The sequence below is a fragment of the Cavia porcellus genome, unplaced genomic scaffold, assembly GCF_034190915.1.
Source record: "Cavia porcellus strain 051 isolate PalLab524CR breed Dunkin Hartley unplaced genomic scaffold, mCavPor4.1 scaffold_19, whole genome shotgun sequence".
NCBI classification, from domain to species: domain Eukaryota; kingdom Metazoa; phylum Chordata; class Mammalia; order Rodentia; family Caviidae; genus Cavia; species Cavia porcellus.
In genome coordinates this window covers 11,167,517-11,191,594 of record NW_026947502.1, presented here as the reverse complement: position 1 = coordinate 11,191,594, position 24,078 = coordinate 11,167,517, and the positions used below count along the sequence as shown (strand labels likewise).

At 38.2% G+C, this 24,078-nt stretch overlaps 1 protein-coding gene across 2 annotated transcripts in view; it reads right to left on the bottom strand.

Annotated features, from left to right (window-relative positions):
• Sgcd (sarcoglycan delta) overlaps window positions 1–24,078 on the bottom strand; it is a 554,972-nt gene that overhangs the window by 345,213 nt on the left and 185,681 nt on the right. For both annotated transcript variants that reach the window (XM_063230698.1, XM_003473239.5), the window contains exon 2: window positions 21,208–21,396. In XM_063230698.1, coding sequence (XP_063086768.1) covers window positions 21,208–21,396 — 189 coding nt within the window. The remainder of the gene's footprint in view (window positions 1–21,207; window positions 21,397–24,078) is intronic.

The window sequence follows — 24,078 nt, the reverse complement described above, 5'->3', positions numbered from 1 at the left end:
GATGCAACCTAGATAATTCTTAGTGGATTGCAGAGCATATTAGATGCAGATCAGCTAGGGGGATGTCTTATCGCCTAATTCAAAGCCCCCTATTTCCTGTTCAGTTTACTTCAGTACCATTCAGCAGAGGAAAAGACACAAAACACAAACCTAAATCTCTATGACGCATCAATTATGCTCACAACTCATTTCTGAGCCCTGAGATGTGTAGAAAAATCAATTTGTTGCCATAGTTCAGAAGCGATTCACTCTCATACACACAGACACTCGGAAATACCTACAGAGGACGAAGGAATCTCAGGGCATCAATGAAGAAAAGGTGGCCCTGAAATACTAAGAAACACATCCAGAGTTACCAAGAACCTTGTCCCCTTCCTTTCTAGGCTACAATTCTTCTCTAGAAGAAACATTTTATATATGGCAGAAAATAACATCAGTATAATGATGTGCACTAAAGACACTCAAGAGGAATCTCGGGCCCTGCAAGATTCAGCAAAAACTGCAAAAGGTCTTATTACTTTCTAGGGAGTTTATCAGTTTAAAAAAATTCTAAATGTTCAAATTCCATTGAGATCCTGAAGGTCAAACTTAAGTCAAACTTAGCTCAAACAAATCATGGAATTTATCCATGATGCTGATGCTGTTACTGTAATAACTGTAAAAGAACTATCAGAAACTGTTTAGCTCAAAGGGCTGCTATGTTACACAATCTGCTAGCAATAGTCAACATTTTATGAGGAATCACATCAGTTATCTAAATGTCTTTTCTTTGGTAAAGATCTGTCACTAAATGGCATTCTATATGTTCAAATGTGCTATGAAACTACAGGATTATTTCCATGTTAGAATTAACAAATAATGTAATGGAGCCTTTTAAATTAATTTGAATACCCTTCAGGCTTGATCACTCATTTAGTATATTGTTACTATTGAATTACCATCTCCCACTCACCAAGGTTTGGAAAGAAATACACCCTTCATAAGAATTATTTTTCTTTCGCTCAATTCTTCAAACCACATTTCATTTAATATCAAAATAGAGATAAAAGTAACTGTTTTAGTTGCTTCTACATACCATGGATAGTTTTATAGTTTTAAATCTTGTGTTTCTTTCTTGTACCCTCCATGTTCTGCTCCTTCCTGATAAAAATCTGTTCTTTTAGATATATGTATTGGTATTATTTTATAAAGCTTGTCTTTTAGTCAGATGTTTGTAATTGCATTTTATAATTTGCTGAAGATCTCTGGAAATCCTGCATAGGTTAATAGTTCCATAGTTAACTCCCTAATCACTTTATAACATAATTCTCACATTTTTGATTACTCTCTGCTTTGACTTTCACCTGACCTGAACAAACTGAGGTGGATGATATGTTTTGTGAGGTATAAATGAAAAAATAACACATCTTAGTTTGCTCTAAGATAAAAAAAGAAAACTTCTTCGAATAAATATTCTTAGAATTCACTTTTCCCTTCAAAAATCTCTAGAGATTCTATAGTTTTCTATTTTATTTTAGATGACAAAACTTGTGATTGTTTTTTGTTGTTGTTGTTGTTGTTGTTGTTGTTGTTTTTGTACTGGGAATTGAACTCAGGACTTCAGAGGCTGTGATGCTGAGCCATACCCCCAGCCCTGACATACCTTTTTGTTTACTAAGACTTTTGCATGTGTGCATGTGTATGTTTTCACCCCAGAAACCTATGCTTTTCCAGGACATATCTGGGTGTGATTTTTGGATTTCTTCTGGATCTCCAGGTGTTGTAGTCAGGAGTTGTACGCAGAGAACAACTAGGATTAGGACATGGAGTTTATAATATTTTTATAATGATCACCAGAAGTTAACACAGGAAAATGCAGGAAATCTATCCACAATACCAAAGTCATAGATTATCTAGACAAGAGCCCTAAACCCCAAAGCAATGGCCCACATGAGTCCAGATAAAAATCCAGAGCTCACAACAATGCCTCCCACGAGTCCAACTGGAGGCCCAGAGCCCACAAGAAGGACTCACACCAGTCTCTTTTATGGATCCGTGCCGGGAAGACCCAAGGGTCAGCGGTAAAAGCCAGAAAGTCTATGCCAGCAGGATGAAGGAGCTTTCCTAGTGGGATGAGGGTTCTACACTGGAGCTGAGAAGTCACACTCACAACAAAGAGCGAAGCTGTCCTGAAAGGCACCACAGCTGTCCTCAGCGACACAGAGGACCCGAGCTCCTCCTCCTCCGACAAGCACAGTTGGGTAACGTGCCAGAAAGCAGCGTGACGAGTTCATCCTGGAGACCAAGCAGCACACGTCTTCTCCTCTGGAGCCAGGCAGCGATGCTCGATGTGAAGACCAAAGCTTCTCCAGGAGAACCAACAGCTCAGACAGCAACTTGTAGGAGAACCCACAATGCCTTCTTAATGCCTCAATCCCTCTATACCTCCCTTCTTCTCCACCTATTTATCCTGGCAACCCTCCTCAGGTGGAGCATCTTCTCTCAATGCATGCTAATGTAATCTAGCTGGCCTTAAGTTGACCACCAGTTCTCAAACCATAACACCATGAAAACTTTCAATATGTATAGCTCAGAAGAGTGATATTTTAGCCTAAGTTCTAAATTTGTTGTGAGGAATTTTATAGTCCTTAGGAAGTCCTATAACTAATACTCTCTTCTCCACAGTAATCCCTTTTCTTTTATTCTGCTTTACTACTTTCCTTTCTTACTCATTCTGGGAATGTACCTCGATTTTTTACTTGGTCAACATACTTTTTCTCAGTATGAATTACTTGCTGGTTCCACAAAGAGGTTTAATTTTGCTGCCACCCACTTAGCTCCTTTACAGGGTTTTGCAGGTGATTTGCCTTGATTTTATAAGCTTCCTGCATCTCCCAGGCCTGTCTGTTGAGATTTCCAATTCTTTAACATGGGAAAAAAAAGTCACAGTAACCTTTCCTTGTACCACCAGCATCTAATACCAGTCTTGCAAATCTTTCTTCTGATCTGTAAAGTAAATAGTTTTCAACGAAAACCTGCTTCTCTAAATCTTCATGATGTTGTTACTGGATCTTATTTTCTAGCAAATTGCTCTGGGTTCCTGATGGACTCGAATTCACAAAGCAAGAAGAAAGCACCCATCCAGATGTGATCTGGCTTCAATTCACATGCCAGCCACATGAGAACTGAATAGAAAATTTTTCTCACATCTGTAAAGTCTTCGGGTTAACAAGAACATTTTCATCTTTGATGTTCTAAGCACATGAAATTAACAAGGAACAGTATTCTCCACATCTGATGGTCACACTTGTTGTCTTTCTGTACCTTGCTTACAGAGAATCCTATACAGGATTTAGGTCCCCCAAGAGACTAGATATCTTAAATCTATTTCTAGATTAGTAGTTCTGAGAGAATTGTAACCTCTCATCATCAATTGATGGCTGTATGTTCATATACACACATACATGTATGTGTATATACATGTTTGTATACATAATTCTATATAGATTGCATTTGAGTATTGTGCATATGTTTGTGTGCAATTACATAAGTGTATGGCTATATGTGTGCACATCTGGTATATTTTCTGAGGGAGAGATAGCTAAAGACTAGACTGACAAAAAAGAAAAAGAAATCTACAAGAAAGAAAGAGAAGGAAATGCTTGTTTTTTTTCAATTGTCATCTTGAGTGAATTTTACATCCAGGGCGCTAATATGGGTCAAAAGATACAGCATTCCTGCAAGAGTTCCTGGTGAGAGAAGGGATTATCTATTTCTGATGGCATCAAATACATAGTACTTTAACTGTCCTTTTATGCAGTTGCAAAAATTTTGATGTCTCATGAAAATTCCTCCCATATTTTGGCAAGAGACTGCCTGCCATGACTAGTTTTGCTCATACAATAATTCCTCATTTCTCCCTCATCATAGACATTTTATTAGATGGTGGTAGAGTCTCAGGGAGACTCCATTTTTAAACCAGCCTTTGCAGATGCGTACAATGTTAGAGATAAAAGCTGTCTTGGAGACCACTTGGTTCTGTATGCCTTTGCTCCATTTTATCATTGTGTACCATGTTGCCCAGCGGGAGTTTGCCCAAGGTCACAAAACTTGAGACAAAGCCCAGTCTATAACTCAAGTGTCCTGACTTTCACAGTGATGAGCCTCTATATGGTTCTGGAGAGAAAATGGTAATGATAGCTGTTTAGAAAAAAGCTACTAAGTCACTGTGTACTTTTGCTTTACCAATCTTTAGGGAAAAGAAGGAGTGACTCTCATTATTCTTGAAGCACTATCCTGTCACTAACAATAGCCAGTCCCCATTTCTTATCCTTGGAAATGAGCAAAACCCCCTCTGTGGGAGGGAGCTGACTTCAAACACATAGAGCGAAATGACCTTCCTCGAGTCTATATACAACACTCAGAAGGTACTGAACCTTTACAGATACTTTCAAAGTCACACACTGCATTTCTCCTTTTGCAACTGCTTACGGGCAACTACAGTCTAGAGATGGACTGAAGGTTTTTAAATTCATGCAACTGCCAGATATTTTTCCTTTCAAGTACAAGCCATGCATTTCACCCAAAGCCAATTTTGCATAGTGCCACATTCATTCTAAATATCCCATGGAGTTCATTATGCATTTTAAAAAATGTAGCCCTAAAGCTAATAATAAGATAGGTACCAAAAACATGTCCCTTTTGAATTGGTTCTGTAATACTGGCTGTTAATGAACCTTGGAGAAATACAGCAAGGAAGAGCAGTTTTTGCAATCACAGTTCACATACACTGACCATCTTCAGGCAAAAGTCACTCTAAAGCGAAGAGGCTGTCTATGCTTCTGCTGTTATATTCCTGGTATAATTCAGTACATTCCCACTGCGATAGGGACTTGTGATGCCCTCCTAGGATCCCGTCTTTTTCTACTTGAAATGATACTCCCTTTAATTCTGTTGCTCACACTTTACTGCACAGCCCAGAGGATTTAGGTTTTCAGCATAAACTTGTGAGTCAGGCTCAAACCAGTGATCATAATCCCAGTCCCTGGCCACCACTGCTGCTCCAGTCATGGGCTTGTGGCTGCATTCAGGCCCATGAAGTAGATGGCCAGTTTTTCTGGACACCTAGAGTTAACAGCTCTTGGGTTTTCTAAAAGATTTTCTGAAGCATTATCTTCTCCTCTCAAAACATGGATAGAGAAGACAAAAACAGATTCACTTGTTTCAATCTATATGCAAAATTTATTAGTGAAATGATGAGCCAACTAATAAGAAAATCCAAATGCCAATCAAACCCGAAGGTCTGCATTTAGGGAATAATTCCTTAGGATTAAGCATGGCCTTCTAAAGACTCCCACAAAGAGAATGGCTTATGCAGTAAAGAATCTGGTTCAGTGTATGGTAAAGTTATTCTTCTCAGGAAAAGAAATCCTAGAAATAACAGGAGATTTTAAAAAATAGCTATCCTTTTTGACATTTAGCTGATCAATGTAATTTGAACTGTCATTCAAACAGAATAAAAAAGCCTAGGTAACTTTATGAGATGAAGTGAACTTAGAAGAACATAGCCAAATCATATTGCTAAAATTATTTTTCACTTCCTTAAAAAGAAGCAATGTCTAGTAGACTCTTTCCATTCCATTTTCAGAATACGAGATTCGGGTTGTAAAAATAAGAACTGATTTCCATGATAAAACTCATAAATCAAAGGAGATAGTAATCCTTTTGGAATTGTTAGCATTAACAGTGAGGCTCAGAAACACAGATCAGCTGAGATCTGACACTTAGAGATTAGCAATAAGAAAGTTACTATTTATGTGGAAATGATATTTGTGCAATTAACTACAATTAATTATGCTGTGTTAGTTTCATAAACACATAACAGATCTGGAATTTTGACTAATTATGCTTTAATTTAGTTGAGAAAACTAAAGCCTATCGAAAAATACTCCTAACCCATTAAAAGAAAAGTTAAAAGCACAGTTTTTAGGAACCATCCAAAGAAATCAGCAATTTAGGGAAAGTTATAAAGACAGAAATTACAGTCAATTCTCCAGGATGTAAAGCCGTATTTTGAGATTAAGCTGTCTTTCATTTTCTCAAGTGTACCCCTTAATTAAATACAAATAATCAGAAATGACAATTAATAGATTGCTCTCATTCCCTGATTAGATAGTGGAACCTATTTACAAGATTTTTAAGGTTGCTGTGGACACAGAATAAAATCAAATGAAGCATGTTTTCCTAGAGTTCTCTTTCATCTCTCTTGCTGTAGACATGTTTTATTTACTACAGTGCCATCTTCGAGGTTAATCATGAAGTTAGCAGCAAACATGCCAATACAATTATTACTGCAACATTTGAGCATTTGATCTTCATTGAGAGATAGGAATACTAACTGAGTAGACCAACTACTAGAACAGGGCTTAAAAGAGTTCAAGACTTTTGAACCTTGTGGTGCAAGCCAACATACAAATGAGAAGTAAGGCATTCTGGGTCAAACGGCCTCCCATGAATGGCCATGGCAGGGCAGGACAGGGATCCAAGCAGTGTCACTCCTAGGGTTGCAGTTCCTAAACAGACTTGGAATGCCAGCACATTTTTCCTGCTGTTACAGAGACTGTGTGCTCCAAGCGCTTTCATAGGCAGTGCCTTGAGGCTTCCAGAAGCAACATCTTCCTTCTGCTTCTGCCTGCAGTTGCCTACACTCTTCTCAGGGTTGTCAAAATCTCATTGCTTCAGGCTTCTTCAACGGTTCACCTTTTCAGAATGGCGAATGCTGGCCTGTGTCCAAAGCAAGCCACACTCAATTTCTCACCATCTCATTTCTCTATTTCCTCACAACCAGTAATTACTATATTTGGTAATTCCTTTTTTTATAGTCTGTCTCATCTACCACACTGACATTCATTTACTATTTCTCAGAAATAATTTATTATTTCTATTTCAAGTTAAATCAGCAACAAAGTGTACATATACAGTAAAATATTCGATTGTAGTTTCTACAGTAATGCTTTTCAGCAATACCCAAATTAAGTACATTTTTAAGACTCCAACCAGGCATTCCCCTAAAAATAACTCACAGCTTCACACCTGTAAGCCCAGCTCTCTGGGAGGCCGAGGCTAGAGGATTGCAAGGCTGTGCTCAGCTGTGCAATTTAGCAACTTTGAGAGACCTTGTTTCAAAAACATGAGGTGAAAACCAACCGGTAATGTAGCTTAATACAAAGGCTTCGAGTTCAATCACCAGCACTGCAAAGAAAGTTTAAAAAAAAAAGTGAGCTCACAATTCTGCACTAAATCTAACAAGTGAATCTTGTTCTTTCTGTAAAGCAGCTCCCCCAGCATTTATGTTGTCAGGAATAATGGCTCGCACTGGGTGGCTATCATGCTCTACTTCCTGGTTATCGCCAACCTTGGCAACACAGATATTATTAATCCCATTACTATAAATGACTAAGGCAATGCTCACAGAAAGTAAGCTACTTTGCTAGTACAGTATCACCTACCTTATCAGTAGCAGAGCTGAGGTTTGTGCTCGCATTTGTCTTCTCTAAAGCCTGGGAAATCATGCTGCTCTTATCGAAAATCATATTTTTCACATATAAGGAACCTTCCTTGTATCAGCTGGCAACATAACTTCAGAAAAACTCTGCACAGTGAGAGCCCAAAGGAAAATAAGCCAACAATCTAAGGAGCACGGACTGCAAGGATATGTTCCAGTGTAATTAAGTCTGTTGGTTTTAAGGTCTTGTAACTTCCTGTAAGTTCAATAAATGATCTGTTCAATAAAAGCAAAGAGAATCAGTAAGATCCAAGACAATTTCTTGAAAAGCTTCATGGGAGGCATAGTGTCAGTCGGGAATCAGAAATATATTCGTAAGGGGGCATTAAATTCCAGAAACGAGTGAATTTTAGAGCTCTACAGGTGATTGGCATTTCTCATGTGTCTCCTGTTGCCTGTTTGAGACATTTTTATAATTCCACAAACATGGGGACTGAGGACTCAGAAATAAAAGTATCTTATCAGACCACAGAACACCATGGGAGGGTGTAGTCCAGATCTGAGAGCTTTGTGTTTAGCCTTGCTAGACATGAATGTCTTACGTTGGCCATTTACAGCAAATTCAGGAAAGTCACTTAACCTTTCCTTTGTGCTTTAATTTCCTCAGCTAAAAAGGGGATAATTACAGGATTTGCAGGCTGAGCTTGTCACAAGGATTGGAATGACAGAGTCCGTGGAAGTGCCCAGTACCATGCCTGCCTTTAAGTAGCATCTCAACACATGTCATTCCCTCAATGACAGCAGTCTATCTGCAAGTCTTAAGGTCCATGCCAAGGCACCTATGAGCGGCCAAATAAAGAAATTGCTAATAAAGAAAGCAAAAGACTTATGATAAGTCAGCCTTCTTTTTGGGAAAAGAACTATTTGCATTAAGTGTAGGAAATTAGTCTGTATGTATTCTTACGGGTGAGGTCTCCCAGTGAAACCATGCTATATCCAGAGTCCACAAGAAAGCAATTCTTACGGCTCATTCTTACTGTTTTCCTGGTTATGAGTCTTTTTTCCTTTCCTTTGAGCTCATGTTTATTTTGAATGCCACAAGTGTCCATAAGTACTGTACATTCTCAACAAAACATGGTAAAAAGCAAAAGGGACAAAAGAAAGTCATTTTCTGTCACTCTTTTCTACTTGCCTCCCATTGGTCTGCTCAGCTTACGCCCCTGCAGGAAACTTGTCAGACTTCCCAAGGTTCATGGGCAACAGTTAAGTCTGTATCCACCTCTTACACCTTTGGCTCTCTTTGTTATGTATTCGCTTTTATTTTTTAGGTTTTAGTTATTTATTTATTTTTTTTTTTAGTTTGTATCTCTGTAGCTGTTTTATCTTAAAAGTGTTTTGATTGCGCCTGCATACATCTTATAGCATGCAGTCATGAATGTTCCTTAAGTGTATTGCTCTGACCATGTGATTAATGCCCTCCTTCCCCGGCCAGAAGAACACTCTGGGAGGTAAGAAGGGCACTTGCTCTTGTTGACTTGTGTACCTGCAGCCTGAAACCAACATTTCTAGTAGGTACTTAGAATTTGACTCACAGAAAATACTCAACTTGTTGAAGGAATGATTGCTTTTCACTAGTTGTCACCAGAATATAACTGTAATGATATTAGATTTGAAGAGGTGAGGATTTCAGATAGGAAGCATTCAATTAATTTGGACTAGGAAATTATTGGTGAATGAGAAAAGACACAAATTAGTGTAACACCATCGTTGCCAAGAATTGCAATGTAGTTTTAAACTGAGTATATCTGAAATCACTTAGGTGAACTATAAAACATTGATTTCTTAACTGGCAGCCAACTCTGAGTGGCACCAAACTGATTTAACCCAGTGAGTACCTGAGAACCTGCATAATTTTCCCTATCTTTGGGTTTTAGGGTCTGTGTTTTCTCTTTTAGAATGATAAAGTTATTACATGAAGGGGAAACATGTTTCTTTAACATGGAAGATCACAGTTCTGAATGTTAGTGTCAGAACTCACTGAAATTGACCCACCCAAATTTGATGTCTCGCTCAGGGTGACAATGTGCCATCTTTCATCATATACATCACAGACAATGACTCAGTGACTTGCTTAACTTTCCAAAACACAAATGTTGCTAAGATTCCACTATTACAGATTGAATGTAGGGCTCGACACATATTAGACAAACACACTGTCATGGAATTACACCCCTAGACTAAGGTTGCCAAGTTCTAATGCCCATTGTTCATTCTTAAAGTACAGAGGCTGACCATTATGCATTTAGGTAAGAGACATAAGAACTTCTCTCTTAGAAGAATTGCATAGTAATTGAAAGCTAGTCAAAATGTGTAATTTTATCTTTATAGACACTGAGTTATGACTTTCTAATCAATAGAAAGGTTACCCTCCTACTAGGGAATTCTTTTCCCATATTTATTAGTATTTATCATGGCAGTAATAGGATTATTTACATGTGGCTTAACGAAGGCAGAAAACTGCCTCTCAAAAGGCAACCAAACTGACTCTTACAACACAGGCACTGGTTATATGGATATCATCCTCTTAAAATCATTCATGAAAAAACCACTCAGATGGCCAATAGCTAAGCCAGTTTTAAAGTAGTTTTAAAATCCCCATCCTTCATGTTTTAGCTATTCAGTAACCATTACTGCTCCTTCACATTATATAATTCTTTACTGCTTATGACATGCATACTTTACTTTTTGACAGTGAACATTTTTATACAATAAAAAGCATAAACTTTGATGTTAGATTTATCTGAGTCTCATCTTCTGTTTACTAGCTGAAAAAGATGGGCAGGTTTTATAAAGATCTCTTGGGCTCACTTTTTTCTTATGAAGGAGATAAAACAACCCTTCAGAGGATGCTCAGTAGCTCAATGTCACCATGTCCTAATGCTCAGTGTTCACTTTTATCATTTCTGAAGTCAGGAGATTATACTCAGTGTTTAATGCCAACCCAGGTTTACATATGTATTGTGTTTGGGGTGGAGAGAAGACGCTTGCAAAGATGGCTATCGCACTGGGGCTGCCCAGCTTCCTGTGGCCATCAGAAAGAATTACCACAAAACCAGTGCTTTACGCCAACAGTGTTTTATGCTTTACTTATTTGTCTCTCAGTTGTGGAGCCCAGAAGCACAAAATCAAAGTCACCAGGGCCGCATGCCCTCTGGACATTCTCAAGAAGTGGTCTTTTCCCACTGATAGCTGCTGGTGGCCGCTGGCATTCCATAAGTTGTTGTGTTTCTCCCTTTTGACTTCCTAATCATACTGACTCCTCCCCTTCGTCTGTGTCAAATATTTCGTCACCTCACAGTCATAAAGATACTAGTCATTCGATTTAGGGTTCACCCAAACAATCAAGAAAAAAACTCCCTTCTATAGTTAATTAATTTATATAATGACCTTGTTTATCCCAAATAAGCTGACATTCACAGAATCCAAAAATTAGGTTTGGACATTTTGTTCCTATTTCATAATACCTAAGATACATTCTGGCCTGTATCAACAGGAAGGAAAAGGGGGAAAAAAGAGAAAAGAAAGAAAAAATGTAAACAAAACTTTATGTAAATAAGGAAGGGAAGACAGGTTGAAGGGAGAGCAAAAGAATGGGGGAAAAGGAATGAAGATATATCATGTACAGATATAAAGTCCTGTGATGAGTGTGATCATTATGTACAATTAAAATGCACCAATAAAAGTTAATGAAAAAAAGAATTAAGTCTTGGACATATTTTAGGCTGAGGGTGAGGAACACATTCAGCCTGCTACAGTCACTCACCCCACACCCTCTGTGGAATTTGTGGCTCCCCCTAAAGAAGCAGAGTCTATGTGCTCTTCAGAGGATCAGCAATGCTACCTGGCTTCGGGATCTCAGTCATTCTGCTGCTATGCACCTCCACATTCTTTAAGCAAAGCACACATTTTGGAGCCCGGCAAACACCCTGGAGCCAGCACACACTAGTTCGTAGGGAAGGATCACTGCGGGTGTTGAGGTTAGCTGAGTCCTAGCTAACGTTTAACAGCCAGCAAGTCCGTCATCTCAGGTGCTAGCAATCACAGAACAAGATAATCTATATCCACTATGCCTTGTCCAAACTACACAACTAGGAGGAAAATGAATTACAGTTGTTACATGCAGCCACAAGTTTTAAAGCAGTTTGTTGGGCAGCAATAGGTAACAATATTCAGTGTTTATTAAATAACTGAATGAATTACAATTGGAAAGTTAAAAAAGGTTTATCAGCTACATTCCCCAGTTCTTAGTATTCTGAATCTTTACCTATTCAGACAGAGTGTGCACACATGCACACGCTCACACATACACACTTTTAGAGAATACAAAATGTTTCCACATCTTTTCATTCTGAGTTAAGAGGTATGGGAGGTCCCAGGTGGCCCAAATCACCTAATTTTTTTATAGAAAAGAGACACAAGATGAATGTGTAGAAAAGACACAAAACTGCTATAAATATACCAATTATTTTTGATCATCTGTTTATCAAATTCTGAGACACTTTCTTCTTTTTCTGTTAAATATTTTTTATTTATTTTCTTTCCATCTAGGCATCAGAATTTGGAGTATGCAGACAGGAAATGTGAAAGTTGTTGGATGGTGAGGAATGAAGAACTCCACTCAATTGTTTTAATATAGTCTGACAGAAAATCAAGAAGCAGAATGGTAGATTATAGACCAGTTTCACAACAAAGAACTTTCCAGAAGTGTGGAAGTGTTTCGTATCTTCTGCATCTAACGCATGGTTACCCATCCAACAGTTGTGATGTGGCTAGCACGGCTGAGGATCTAAATTTTTAATGTAGCCTCATTTTAGTTCCTTAGTAAACAGTGTCATTCTCTAGTGTGCTTGCAAGACTACCCTAAGACCTGACATCCTTACTAATGAGTCTCAGGCAAACCACAAGGTAAACCTCATCATGTTTGTTGGTTCTTTTTACAGTTTGAATAACCTAAGCCCTGGTCTACTGTGGGAGGATTGTTCTTGAAGTTCTCTGCCGTAGCAGCCCCTCGAGATCTGCAACTTTTCTCTTATGACTGTTTCATGCCCCAGTGAGAATAGAGATATTCCTGAGATGTGGTCACAAGTGATGATTTCTGAGGTTACCCAAGTTCATAGTAATGGGATGAATAAGAACTAAATTTTCCCATGTGTGAGCAAACCGTGATGCATGAAGACAAGTAACATTTCCAGTGAGATTTTCTAGCATTTATTTTTCTTGATTCTAGAACCATAAAAATATAGTATTAGGTACGTGAAAAATGGCAGTGGTCATAGACATCATCCGATTATAATAGGATGAATTTGCATAGTAATTTATGATTAAAATTCCCTTTAGTTTGAACTCTGTGGAGAGTCCTCTGCATCCTGTGTGACTTTACCAGGGTCAACTCCAGCTCTTCTTCCACATGAGCACCATCCTCCCCAGTGACCTGAGCTCTCAACACCACAGCTACTGCCTCCTGGGTTCTCAAGCTTAACACACTGGTTTCCAGATGTGCCATCATGTGTCCTTGTGTGACTTGCAAGGCAGAGACTCATCCACCTTGGCTTGGCTCAGGCAGACTTCCAGGGGTCTTCTGCCTTGAGCTGATTCTACTTTTATACATTTTAGAACACATGTCATTTTTGGGAAGTATTAAAAATTACACTTGCATATTATTTTTGTTAGTGAGTTGTAAACTAGGTATTAAAGCATAGGACCACTTTACTCTCTTAGTTTCCACACAAAGCACAGTAGACTGCACCAACAACACTGTGCTTGGGAGACACTGACTGAGCTGGGTCAACTGTGTCCAACATATCACATCACCCCACAGCAATTTTGACTCATATCATCTTGTATCAATTACGATGCCAAAGTCTTTCCCGATGATTAACATTCTTGCAAAGGTATATAAAATTCCCAATAGCTCAAACCAAATATGACACCAAAAGCCACACTTGGCCATGAAGCAAAATAAATCTTTAGTTTTTGTTCTTCTGTGTTAAAATTTTCATGCAGCTTTCAAAGAATAATGTGTTGGCAATTTTTCAGGCTGATGGGCTTGAGCTAATGGATGAAAATGGACCACAGAAGTCAAAGCACTGGCTGTCCATGCATGATGTTATTAGTACAGGAAGCCTTCCTTGCCAACTGCCCAAGGAGAGCTGGAATCCACAGCGAAAGAGATGCTATTCACAGACAATGCATATTCATTACCAGTACAAAGCAAAAGTTCAACTAAGCCAATAATATTTCTCTCATTTGCAAATCTGTATATTAACCAGAATAAAGTCTCCTGCTCCTAATCTTTTTCACACTCCATTATTACCCTTCTCTTCTCATGTAATTAAAATGTAGCAGGTAGCTGATACACTGGAGGGAGTGTCTGTATTAAAAATACTTCTTCATAATCAAATTCAAGCACTCATCTCATTTATGATCTGTCTACCTCAATAAATCAACTAATATTTCATTTTAAAAGCCATATAAAGATCTATTATCCCATCATTATGCTCTTTAATTTAAAGTGACTACCTACTCATAATTTTGGCCCATTCATTTAGTAAACATTCTCTCAACAACTACTATGGGCTAATCAAAATGCTTAGAGCTGTGTACATAAAGGTGAATAGTTTAAGGTGACTGTCATTTGAGCTTACCAACTAATGGAAGACAGAAAAAAATAAATACACACAGTACTGACACCAAGCACAGCCAAGGAGGGAGTCATGGGCTCAATCTGGGATCACTTCAGAGAATAAATAAGAAAAAATCTTTAACATGGCAACATGGAACAAATCAAATGTAGATACAATTTCCAAGTGAAATCTGGCCTCTTTTAGGGAAAGGGAGTCCACACCTGTTAAGGACAGCCTCCGTAACATGTGGCTTTGCTCACCCAGACCAGAGCTGTGGAAGCCTCCGACTCTGACAGAGATTCAAGTGGATTACAATGTGATGTGCAAAATATCCCAGGACAACAGGGTTCTCTGCTGGAGATTTCACTCAGGTATATCAGGTAGAGTGTGACACAAGGGAAAAGTCATTATGGGGGAAAGTCAGAGCAGAGGTGATCTGATGCTGCAAGCAATCAGAAAAACAAAACACAGTTCATCATAAAAAAAAATAAATAAAATAGTGAGGGAGCCTTGCCTGCAAAATGAGTCTTCCAAGGCCAGCCTGACACCATTGGGCATTCCCAGAAAGAACTATGTTCCACTGCTGAGACTAACCCCTATTCTCACCGGCGTCCTGCATTCTTGTAAGATCCTTTTCCCCTTCACGCACCATGTGCACCCTCACTTTCCTCTGCTTGAGCTAGTTTTTAAGGGGTTACAGTTCTGAACCTTCCCAAAACAGATGATGTGTCAGAGTGCTGAGTTATGGAACACCTTGGCCATTCACTCTGGCTCTTACTGTTCTACAATGTGTCCAATTTACAAGTATTAGAATGCCTTCCCCTGACCCTCAGTGGATCTTTATCTTGCTTTAGGGTAAATAAATCATGTTTGAGACATCACACTACACAAATTCAATTTGTCTTCATGAAAAATAGCCCTTGGAAAATGGACAGCATTGTGTACTGATTAAGAGCACAGACTCTTGAGCTAGATTTCCTACAACCCAAATCCAGCTTCATCACTCACTAGGCATATGACCTTGGGCAAGTCTTATAGGACCTTAATGAACACTGGGGGAAATTTTAAAATAAGCTGCATACAAGTTTTAAACAATGAATGTTTGTTTCTTACATGATCAAAAATAATGATTTGGATTTTGTAATTCTGTGGCTAAAAAGAGAACTACAAGTCAAGATCTATTAATACAGTTATAGATAATACAAGCACCTATCATATACCCAGCACTGACCAGGGAGTTGATCTACATTATCTCAAGTGTGTACTCTATAAAGGTAAATTATAATGCACACACAGATATCAAAAGCCAACTGTGTATTAGCTACTAGGCTGAGGCTATAAAAGTGAATGGAATAGAATCTTTGCTCCTGCGAAGTTCCCAGAGCAGCCGGCATGACTGAACTGCGTCATAAGGTCTTATGATCTACCTTGGGTACCCCATGTGTAAAATGAGCTCATACAAACACGTGACTCTCATAGTTTCTATTTCACCTAGTTTTACATGCACTGGAGAAAGACAGCATGCTACATACTGACGATTCTGAAGGTTTTTGTTTTGTTTTGTTTTGCCACTTAATAACCACTTGTGCTAAATGATAGGGTAGATGATTGATACTATGGTATTTGGGTCTTCAAAGCCAGTTTATTTAGATTGGGCTGCACAAGACCCTGGCAGAAGAAGCAATAACCTCCTATTAAGTGAGACTTTGCATGGCCAAGGGAAAGACCAAAAGACAAAATTGTAGATACCCCAGCAGATACCCAGTGTAACAATTCAATTCTACAATGAATTCCAAGGAGTCAGGTGATGGAATTCATCACTTGCCAAGCTAGGTGAGCAATTCGTGAAAATCATTCTAGAGCTTTCTGCAGTGCTCCTCAATATGTCAAGCAATATCACAGACCAGGATCCACAGTCAGAAGGCTTGGGTTCAGATTGCCTCTCTGCCACCTTATAATTCTCAGATGCCAAACTGAATTATTGAGCCTCTCTCTCCTTTGTGAAGGTGGCATCAAAATGGTATCTGGCTTGGTAAAATTTAAGACACATCATATTTTCAAACTGCAACACTACAATGTCTGGCACAAAGTGAGGCTGTAAAAAACAGTAATGGTAATGATGATGCTATCAAATAACATGTAAAGCACTCACTGTATGCCAGGTTCTGTTCTGGACATTCATCACCTCCTCTAGTATTTACAACAGTCCTCTGAGAAAGGTCCTGTCCTGCTATTACTAATGGGAAATGGCAACACAGAAAGGTTGAGAAATTTGTCAAACACCACACAATAAGTGGCAGAACCCAGAACCGACCTTAGGACATCTGTCTGCAAAGTCTGAGCCTTCAATCACTACAGTGTTACTTTCTGCTATCTTCACTGAATCTGCCTACCTATGTTATGTGTCAGATGCTGCTATAAATGCTTCGCATGCCAGACATGGTATCCTAGCACTCCAGAAGCTGAGGCAAGAGGATCACCTTGAGTTCTAAGAGAGCCTGGCTACACAGCAAGTTCTAGGTCAGCCTGAACTACATAGTGAGACCCTATCTCTAAATAAATGAATGAATGAATGAATGTATGCATGCTTAGCATAAATCAACTCACTGAACCCTACACCTGCCTATGTCTCATTTCACTACTATGTTTGTGTTAAGTGCTTATAATAACACAACTGGATAAAGAAAAGATAAAGACAATGTAAAGAGAGAACTATCAGTTTACAGTACAAAAAGAAATGAGATAGAAGCTGAATATTCACAAAAAACATCAAGGAAGCTTTAGATGGAAAGGGAGATTGTTACTCATGACACAGAATGGACAGCAAAGATAATGATCCATTTTACTAGCTTCTTAATTTTCTTGAAAAGCCAGATCATTATAAAAACCAATATAGTAATAGGTAACAATGTAGTGGAAAGGTTGGGTTTTGACATGAAATATCTGGTTTTTTTTTTTTGTTTTTTTTTTTTTTTTTTTTTTTTTTACTGCAAACTGTATGTCTTTCAATGAATTATTCAACTTCTCTGGGTTTTCTTTCAGAAAAGTTAGCTCAGTAATACCCAAAGTATACAGTTGTTTTACAATTTAACTAGAGAGAATGGAAGTGTTATATATAACATGGCACAGATGTCAGATAAATATTAGTGTCTTCCTCTAGCACAGAGTGGGACAAGCTGTAGTGAGTTTATTTTCCTGCGTTTGTGGAAAAGCTGAAGCCCATGCTCTTCAATGTGAAGAAAAATAAAAGTGTAAACTTCTCTTCCATCTAAAAATGAACATCAAAATATTCTGCTACAAGCAGAGGAAAGCAAAATAATTTTCTTTGTATTTACCTACAAAACAAAACACAATGTTTGTTCTGTGCCCGCAATGCCATTTTGGAAGGGTTTTTCAGCATACATCCTGTAAGGATGATACAGAAATGCAAATCTGATAAGATTCTAGATACTCATGATCATTTGCCACGTGCTCAGAAACTTCCTTGGTTAATTATTACTCAGGGCTTTTGATTATAGTGTAAGCTTCCCCAAGTCCCAATTTATGAAACAATCCCAGCATATGACATACTGTTTCTATGGATTTTTAAAAAAAATCTGATAAAATGCTTAGCTCCTACTTTTCTATCCTTTGCTCTTTCATCATGTATTCTGCAGTGCAACATTGATTAATACCACTTTCTTTTTTGCAAGATCTTCATTGTCAGTAAATTATTATTTGTGTCACAGAAATATAATTCTAAAACAATATGTTTTATGCTGTGATTGATGGAAAATATGCTTTTGACTTGGAGGGTGAGACCAATTTTCTAACACTTCAGTTCTATTTCCTCAAATGCATTACTGTTCTAAAGCATCAATTATGGCTAATAAATGACATTATTCGCACCTCAGTAAGTACTTGGTTTGGTTAAGCTTTAAGGACTCTCGACTTCAGCAATCAATTTCATTAACCACAGGAAATGGTTGATTTCATATAGGTTATTACCTTCATGTCCTATCACCCCCCAAGCTCCCATACACTCGCAATAGCTCTCCATATACATTTACACAGACTTCTAGGAAGTGTGCCAGATAAAACACATTTTAGAAGCCGTATTTATATATTTTTAGTTATTAAGGTTTGAGGTCCTATTTTTGCCCCACCTCCCTCTAAAATGCACAGTGTATCAATTAAAGCTAGACTACATAAAAATCACAAAAATAAAACAATAGAGGATTAGCCTAAATCAGGGGGCTGGAAGGACTCCTCATCACAGTTGAATTCCAGCGAGAAGGTAACAAACTTTCCTTGCTTTTTGCCCTCCACCATCTAATTGTCTGACCAGCCAAAAACGAGAATTCTCTAAGAATATTTCCTTGCCCCTCAGTTCCTCCATCCAACAATTCAACTCCTCTATCCAACTGGACTCAACCTGTCAATTCTTTCTTTTAAATGTCTTTTTAATCATTCATCTTTATGTTACTATCTGAGCTTTACCTTCTCATATTTTAAATTATAATACTAATGGTTTTCTAAGTTCTCAAAATTAAAATTAAAAACCTTATACAATATGTATGACAATAGGAAACAACTGTGATTACTTGGACTTAAGAACAAATATATCCCGGGAACCCTTTTACAGCTCTAACATGCAAGAACTCTTATCATTCTTTGGCTGCTTTGAGCAAGGTTTGCAGACAGCAAATCTGATGTCTCTCTTCCCTGCTTAAACAGGCCTCTGAACTCTGCTTGTCTACAAAGCCTAAATTTCACAAGTATTGATTAAGTCCACATAAGAAACAGGATCTGTTGTGCTCCATTACTCTGGAAGCTATTACCCTGGACTCCAAACACCTCCGTGGAATTTGGCCAATGTAAGAATGAGGTGCGATCAAAGTACATGGTAAATGTTAAAATATTTGAAATTAGAGTATAAGACACATTGCAATAACGTTCCTCAAAATAGTCCTCCTGACTTTGCACATGCTTATTCTATCATTCTTGCCACATTTTGAAGCGGTTCTGGAAGCCTTCTTTCATGAATGTCTTAAAGGGTATGATCAAAAATACAGTGAATGCTGTAGCTACCTGCTATCCAATAGACAGACAGACTTATAAAAACATTACGGAGTGTCCTCATCTACCTTCTTCACCAGGTCCAGAACTATGCAACTTCTAGGTCTTCCTTAAAGTCAAAATATCATGAAAGGTAAATGTTTTGAATAGATTCAGGAAACTGAGTTAGCCATGACAATATTACTAATGACACTAACAAGTACACTTCTATATATGCTTCTAAAAGTGCCAACAATGATACACAAGTATGTTCAAAGTGAGGGGAAAGATTCTGAGGTGGATTAATGATAATTAGTCTTTTACTATTACAACCCAAAATATTTAAACATTCACTGTATTTGTTCAGTCATAACTCAGTCTTCCACAGGTGATACTGAAATACAGTTTTTCCATATCTTTTGAACCAAATGAACTTTCTCCCAAAGACACAAATCTATAAAACTAAGATCACTTTTTATTCATTTATTTTGGATTTAGTCATTTCCTAGCACTAATTTTAGATTTAGTAGTTTCCTAACATTATTTTATTTATTTATTTATTTATTTATTTATTTATTTATTTATGGTACTAGGGATCAAACTCAGGACCTCACGCTTCCCAGGAAGGTGCCTGTGCCACTGAGCTAAATTCCCAGCCCCAAATAACAAGTATCAAAAGTGGCCTATTCCAAAGTCTGAAACAGTGCGTCTAACCTTAGTTTATCAACTCCTCCTTAACCCACCCCCTTCAGCAAGCCTACCATGAATGAGGAGTGAAGACACGAAGAAAACACACACAAAAATTGTATCTGGAGTGTGGGAAAATAAAATGTTAATAAGTGAAGACACAGGAGCATCGAGGAGGGGTTTTCCAAGTAGGGAAAACAGAAGAGCAGTTCAAGTTCAAGAAACTGCCTGAGCAAAGGCAAAGAAATAGGGGCTGGAGATCTAGCTCAGCGGCATAAGTGCCTGCCTTGCAAGTGTCAGTCATGAGTTCGATCCTTGGTACCAATAAAAATGAAAAAAAAAAAAAAAAAGGCAAAGAAGTAGGATTATGTACAGGGCACCCAGCATAAAAATGGACCATGTAATAAAGAAAAACAAGTATCCATTGTGATAAATGAGATTTTCACATGTAACTCCCATTGTTAATGAGATATGACCATCACGAAATTATCAAATAAGAGTCGTTTCTATTACCAGTCAAATTACTGACTTTTGACATCAGGACAGGAAAAGGTTGCTCATGTCCACTGTCTATCATCTCATTAATAAGTTAAACTATTTTATATTGCACACACTGACATCACTAACTTAAAAATCCTTATAGTAATGACAAATTATTTTGCCACAATATACTTTTCATTTGAACTTTAACAAGTAAATTCCAAGTCCATATAGGAACCCTAATCACCCAGAACAAGAATTTCTTTAAAGAAAAACAAGCAGATTCCTAAACAATGAAACGATTTCTCTCATTTCCATCTTCCCAGTGCAGTGGTGGAATGTTGCCCCTTTAGAAACTGAGGAGATTCTCAGATAATGATGGTGTTGTGTAACTAGACAGCTAAAATTCTTAAATGATGCTCAAAGTACAATTAAGTGCTCAGATTTTTCAGACCCCACTTCACAAAACCCTTTATGAACACTCTTAAAGTTGCGTAAAACTTAATATTAGGAGTTTATTCTATATTTATCACCACATTATTTACTCAAAGTGCTTGAAGGCCATGGGATAATACACTTAACGAAATAGAGGGAAAGAACACAGAAGGACCTAAAGAAAAGAAACGCCTCCAAACTGAATTTTTAGCATCAGAAAAATTAAGACAGAACTTCACGTCCATATCCAATCCGAACAGAATTTTTTTTTTTATCAACAACATCAAATCACATGATATTTTGGATCCCAGTACCACCACTTTTTCACCTTTCTTCATCATCTTGCTTTATGCCTCTCCGTCTCCCAAAGACCCCCAAGAAAACATGTGTGGTTTTACTTACAATTGTGAAGTTCATGACTTTGAGAATCCAGATGGTCATGGCCAAGTTCACCAATATTAAAATCATGAGGAGTAGGACAAAGAAATACAGGCATCGTTTCCGCCAGCCGTAAATCCCCACTTTGTATACCTGTGGCCCCTCGGAGCTGGGCATGGTGCTCCGGTGGTGTGTATACTGCTCCTGAGGCATCTGAAACAGACAAGGTGACAGGTGAGAGAAGCACTGGCATTGAAGTACAGAGAGAGAGGGAGGGAGGGAGAGAGGGGAAAGGAGAGGGGGAAGGAGAGGCTAGCTCTAAAACTGTCTCCTCTAGACAAAACCAGCTCTGCTGTACGTTTTAGTTCCCCTCTTTCACACAGCCTTCTTTCCTACTATATACTGAGACACCTACATCACCACGAGGTAAGCGGCTCCCAGAACATCACTCTACACACCACTTGGAACTCCAACTTGGTTTCTTTTCAGAAACTTATCCAAGACCAACAGTGAAACTTGAAATTACTTTGAGAAAATAAATTAACCCCAGAACTTCATGTTTTTAGTATAAAGATACTAGCTTGGTAACTTATTGGGAGACTAAAAACAAATTTCAAATATGATCATCCGGTATTGCTAAACAGTTGGTAATGAGAGTACCCACTGGAACCTTTTCTCCTCTTTAGAGTTTAAAAGGAATCTGGCGGACCCACCGCTGAGTCTCATTTCACCTGGAAACCTTCAGCAACAACAGTCTCTGTGTGTCCTTTTGAGTTAGGCGACTGTAATTGCTGTCAATTTATTTAGTAAATGGAAAGGAGTGTCAAGTCAAGTAAAATGTGCACACACCTTAGAGGAACTTATAGGTAGACAGAGAAAGGAAATAGTTACACACTGATCATAGAGCAAAATGAATTATAAAAATGTTTGCCACCCCCAGTTCAAGTCCCTTGAGAGTAAAGATGCTTCCCTAAATCCCTGCTGACAAAATGATCCTTTTACTAGCATTAGTAATTGGTCTCCAACACAGATCCATACCATCAACCCTTCTTTAAATTTCTAAAGTCAAACAAGTTTAAAATTAAGTACAAACAAATCTATGCAATGCCCATCACACAAAATTAGAGATAAACAAGCATCACAAGACACAATTTGGTGAAACTGTTAAGAATGTGGTAGCAAGGGCTTCAGCGCAGGATCTTCAGACCACAGCAACCCTGAGCCCTACCCTGCCTTGAGCAGTGTGACATGGTCCCTACAGCTCTTCTCCATCCAGATTACTGCACAATGTTTATGGTAGCATTTCAGTTCATCGGGCCATCATGTAGGCACCCTGCCCCTCTCTATTCTCCACAAAGCCAATGGCAGTTAAACAAATGGTGCCAAAATGACAAACTAAAATCATAACCTGGCTATTAGGTCATCACCCAGAAGGTTTAGAAGATTATTTTAGACAATCAGTAAAATGTACACATAAAATCTAAACCTCTCCCATAGACTTGACAGCCACCAGGCATATTTGGCATCTGCCTTGTTCCAAACAGGACTTTAATGCTGAAATTTGAAATCAGTACCCATGTATGTTGACACAATGGATGAAACATAAATGCATAAATTACGAGCAAATGAATGAGTTCCCATTCACTGCTGGCTGTACTGCAGTCTGGGAGTATGTAACAGTCCAAGCCTAACATCACCAGGAGCTTCTTATAGTCATTCTTGCAAATTTCCATTTCTGGCTCCATGAACACTGGCTCCTAGATAGGAAGCTTTGTGCTCTAAGATAATCTCAACTCATTACTCAGTTCCCCAGACTTCTTCTGCAGATAAGGGATGTTAGAAGCAGATGAGTACACCAGCCATCATTCACTGGCCCATTTACACACCAAGATCTATCAGAATTAGCAATATCTTCTAAACTCAAAGGAAATTGTACTTTTATCTCTCATTAAATCATATTCTCATTAGAAAATGGGAAGTAAAAAGATCTTCCTCAGATGGGAAGGGGGTAAAAAAAATAAGATGGGTTATGTGCATGTACCAACTGTATGCAAGGAATGTAAACATTATCATGGCAAAGACATACTAACATAAATAAATACATACATAAAATCACAGGATCTTTCACATGCAAAGTCCTTTAGTTTCAGTTTCTCAATTTATGAAAAAGCTGAATTAACATTAGAGAATGAACCCACTGGGGCCTGGCGAAAGGGATTCTGAGAGCACAAGGACATAAGCGACCTACTGTTTCCTGCAGGCATGATAAACCGTGAGATGTCACACACAAGAATGTAGGGAACCTCATGACACCACCACCACATCAGCTGCTTTTTTCTGTCACTTGCCTCAGCCATCAGTATCACCACATAAATTAGATACAAATAGTCATTTACCAAAATGGAATGTTCAATAAATGTAAGAGGAAGGGGTATGCACTCCATCGTTGTGATTTTTTATTTATACACTTTTAGAACTTAACAGGATGCAGTATTCAGTTCAATAGGAATTCTCAATCCTAGACGCACATCATGGTCTCTTGCACAGCTGTTGAAAACATGTACACTCCAGTTAACAGTCACAGAAATCGTCATTTACAAAAGCTCCCCAGATAACACTATGGGTAGATCTGGATTGCGTTGGTCTACAATAATGACCTGCAACTTTGACTACACATTCAATTCCCAAAGAAACTTAGCATGTAAAATTCTGATCTCTACCAATAGAATCTGGGGCCATTTAGAAAAAAAAGCTGCCCAGATGAGTCTAAGCATTTGATAGAACATCTAAAATAAGGCTTCTGTTTTTTGTTTCAAAGAATAACCAATGTAAGACAAAAAATCTTGTGAGAAATGTTACTGTAAAAGAGGAGAATAAAAGCAGCAGAAATGAGGG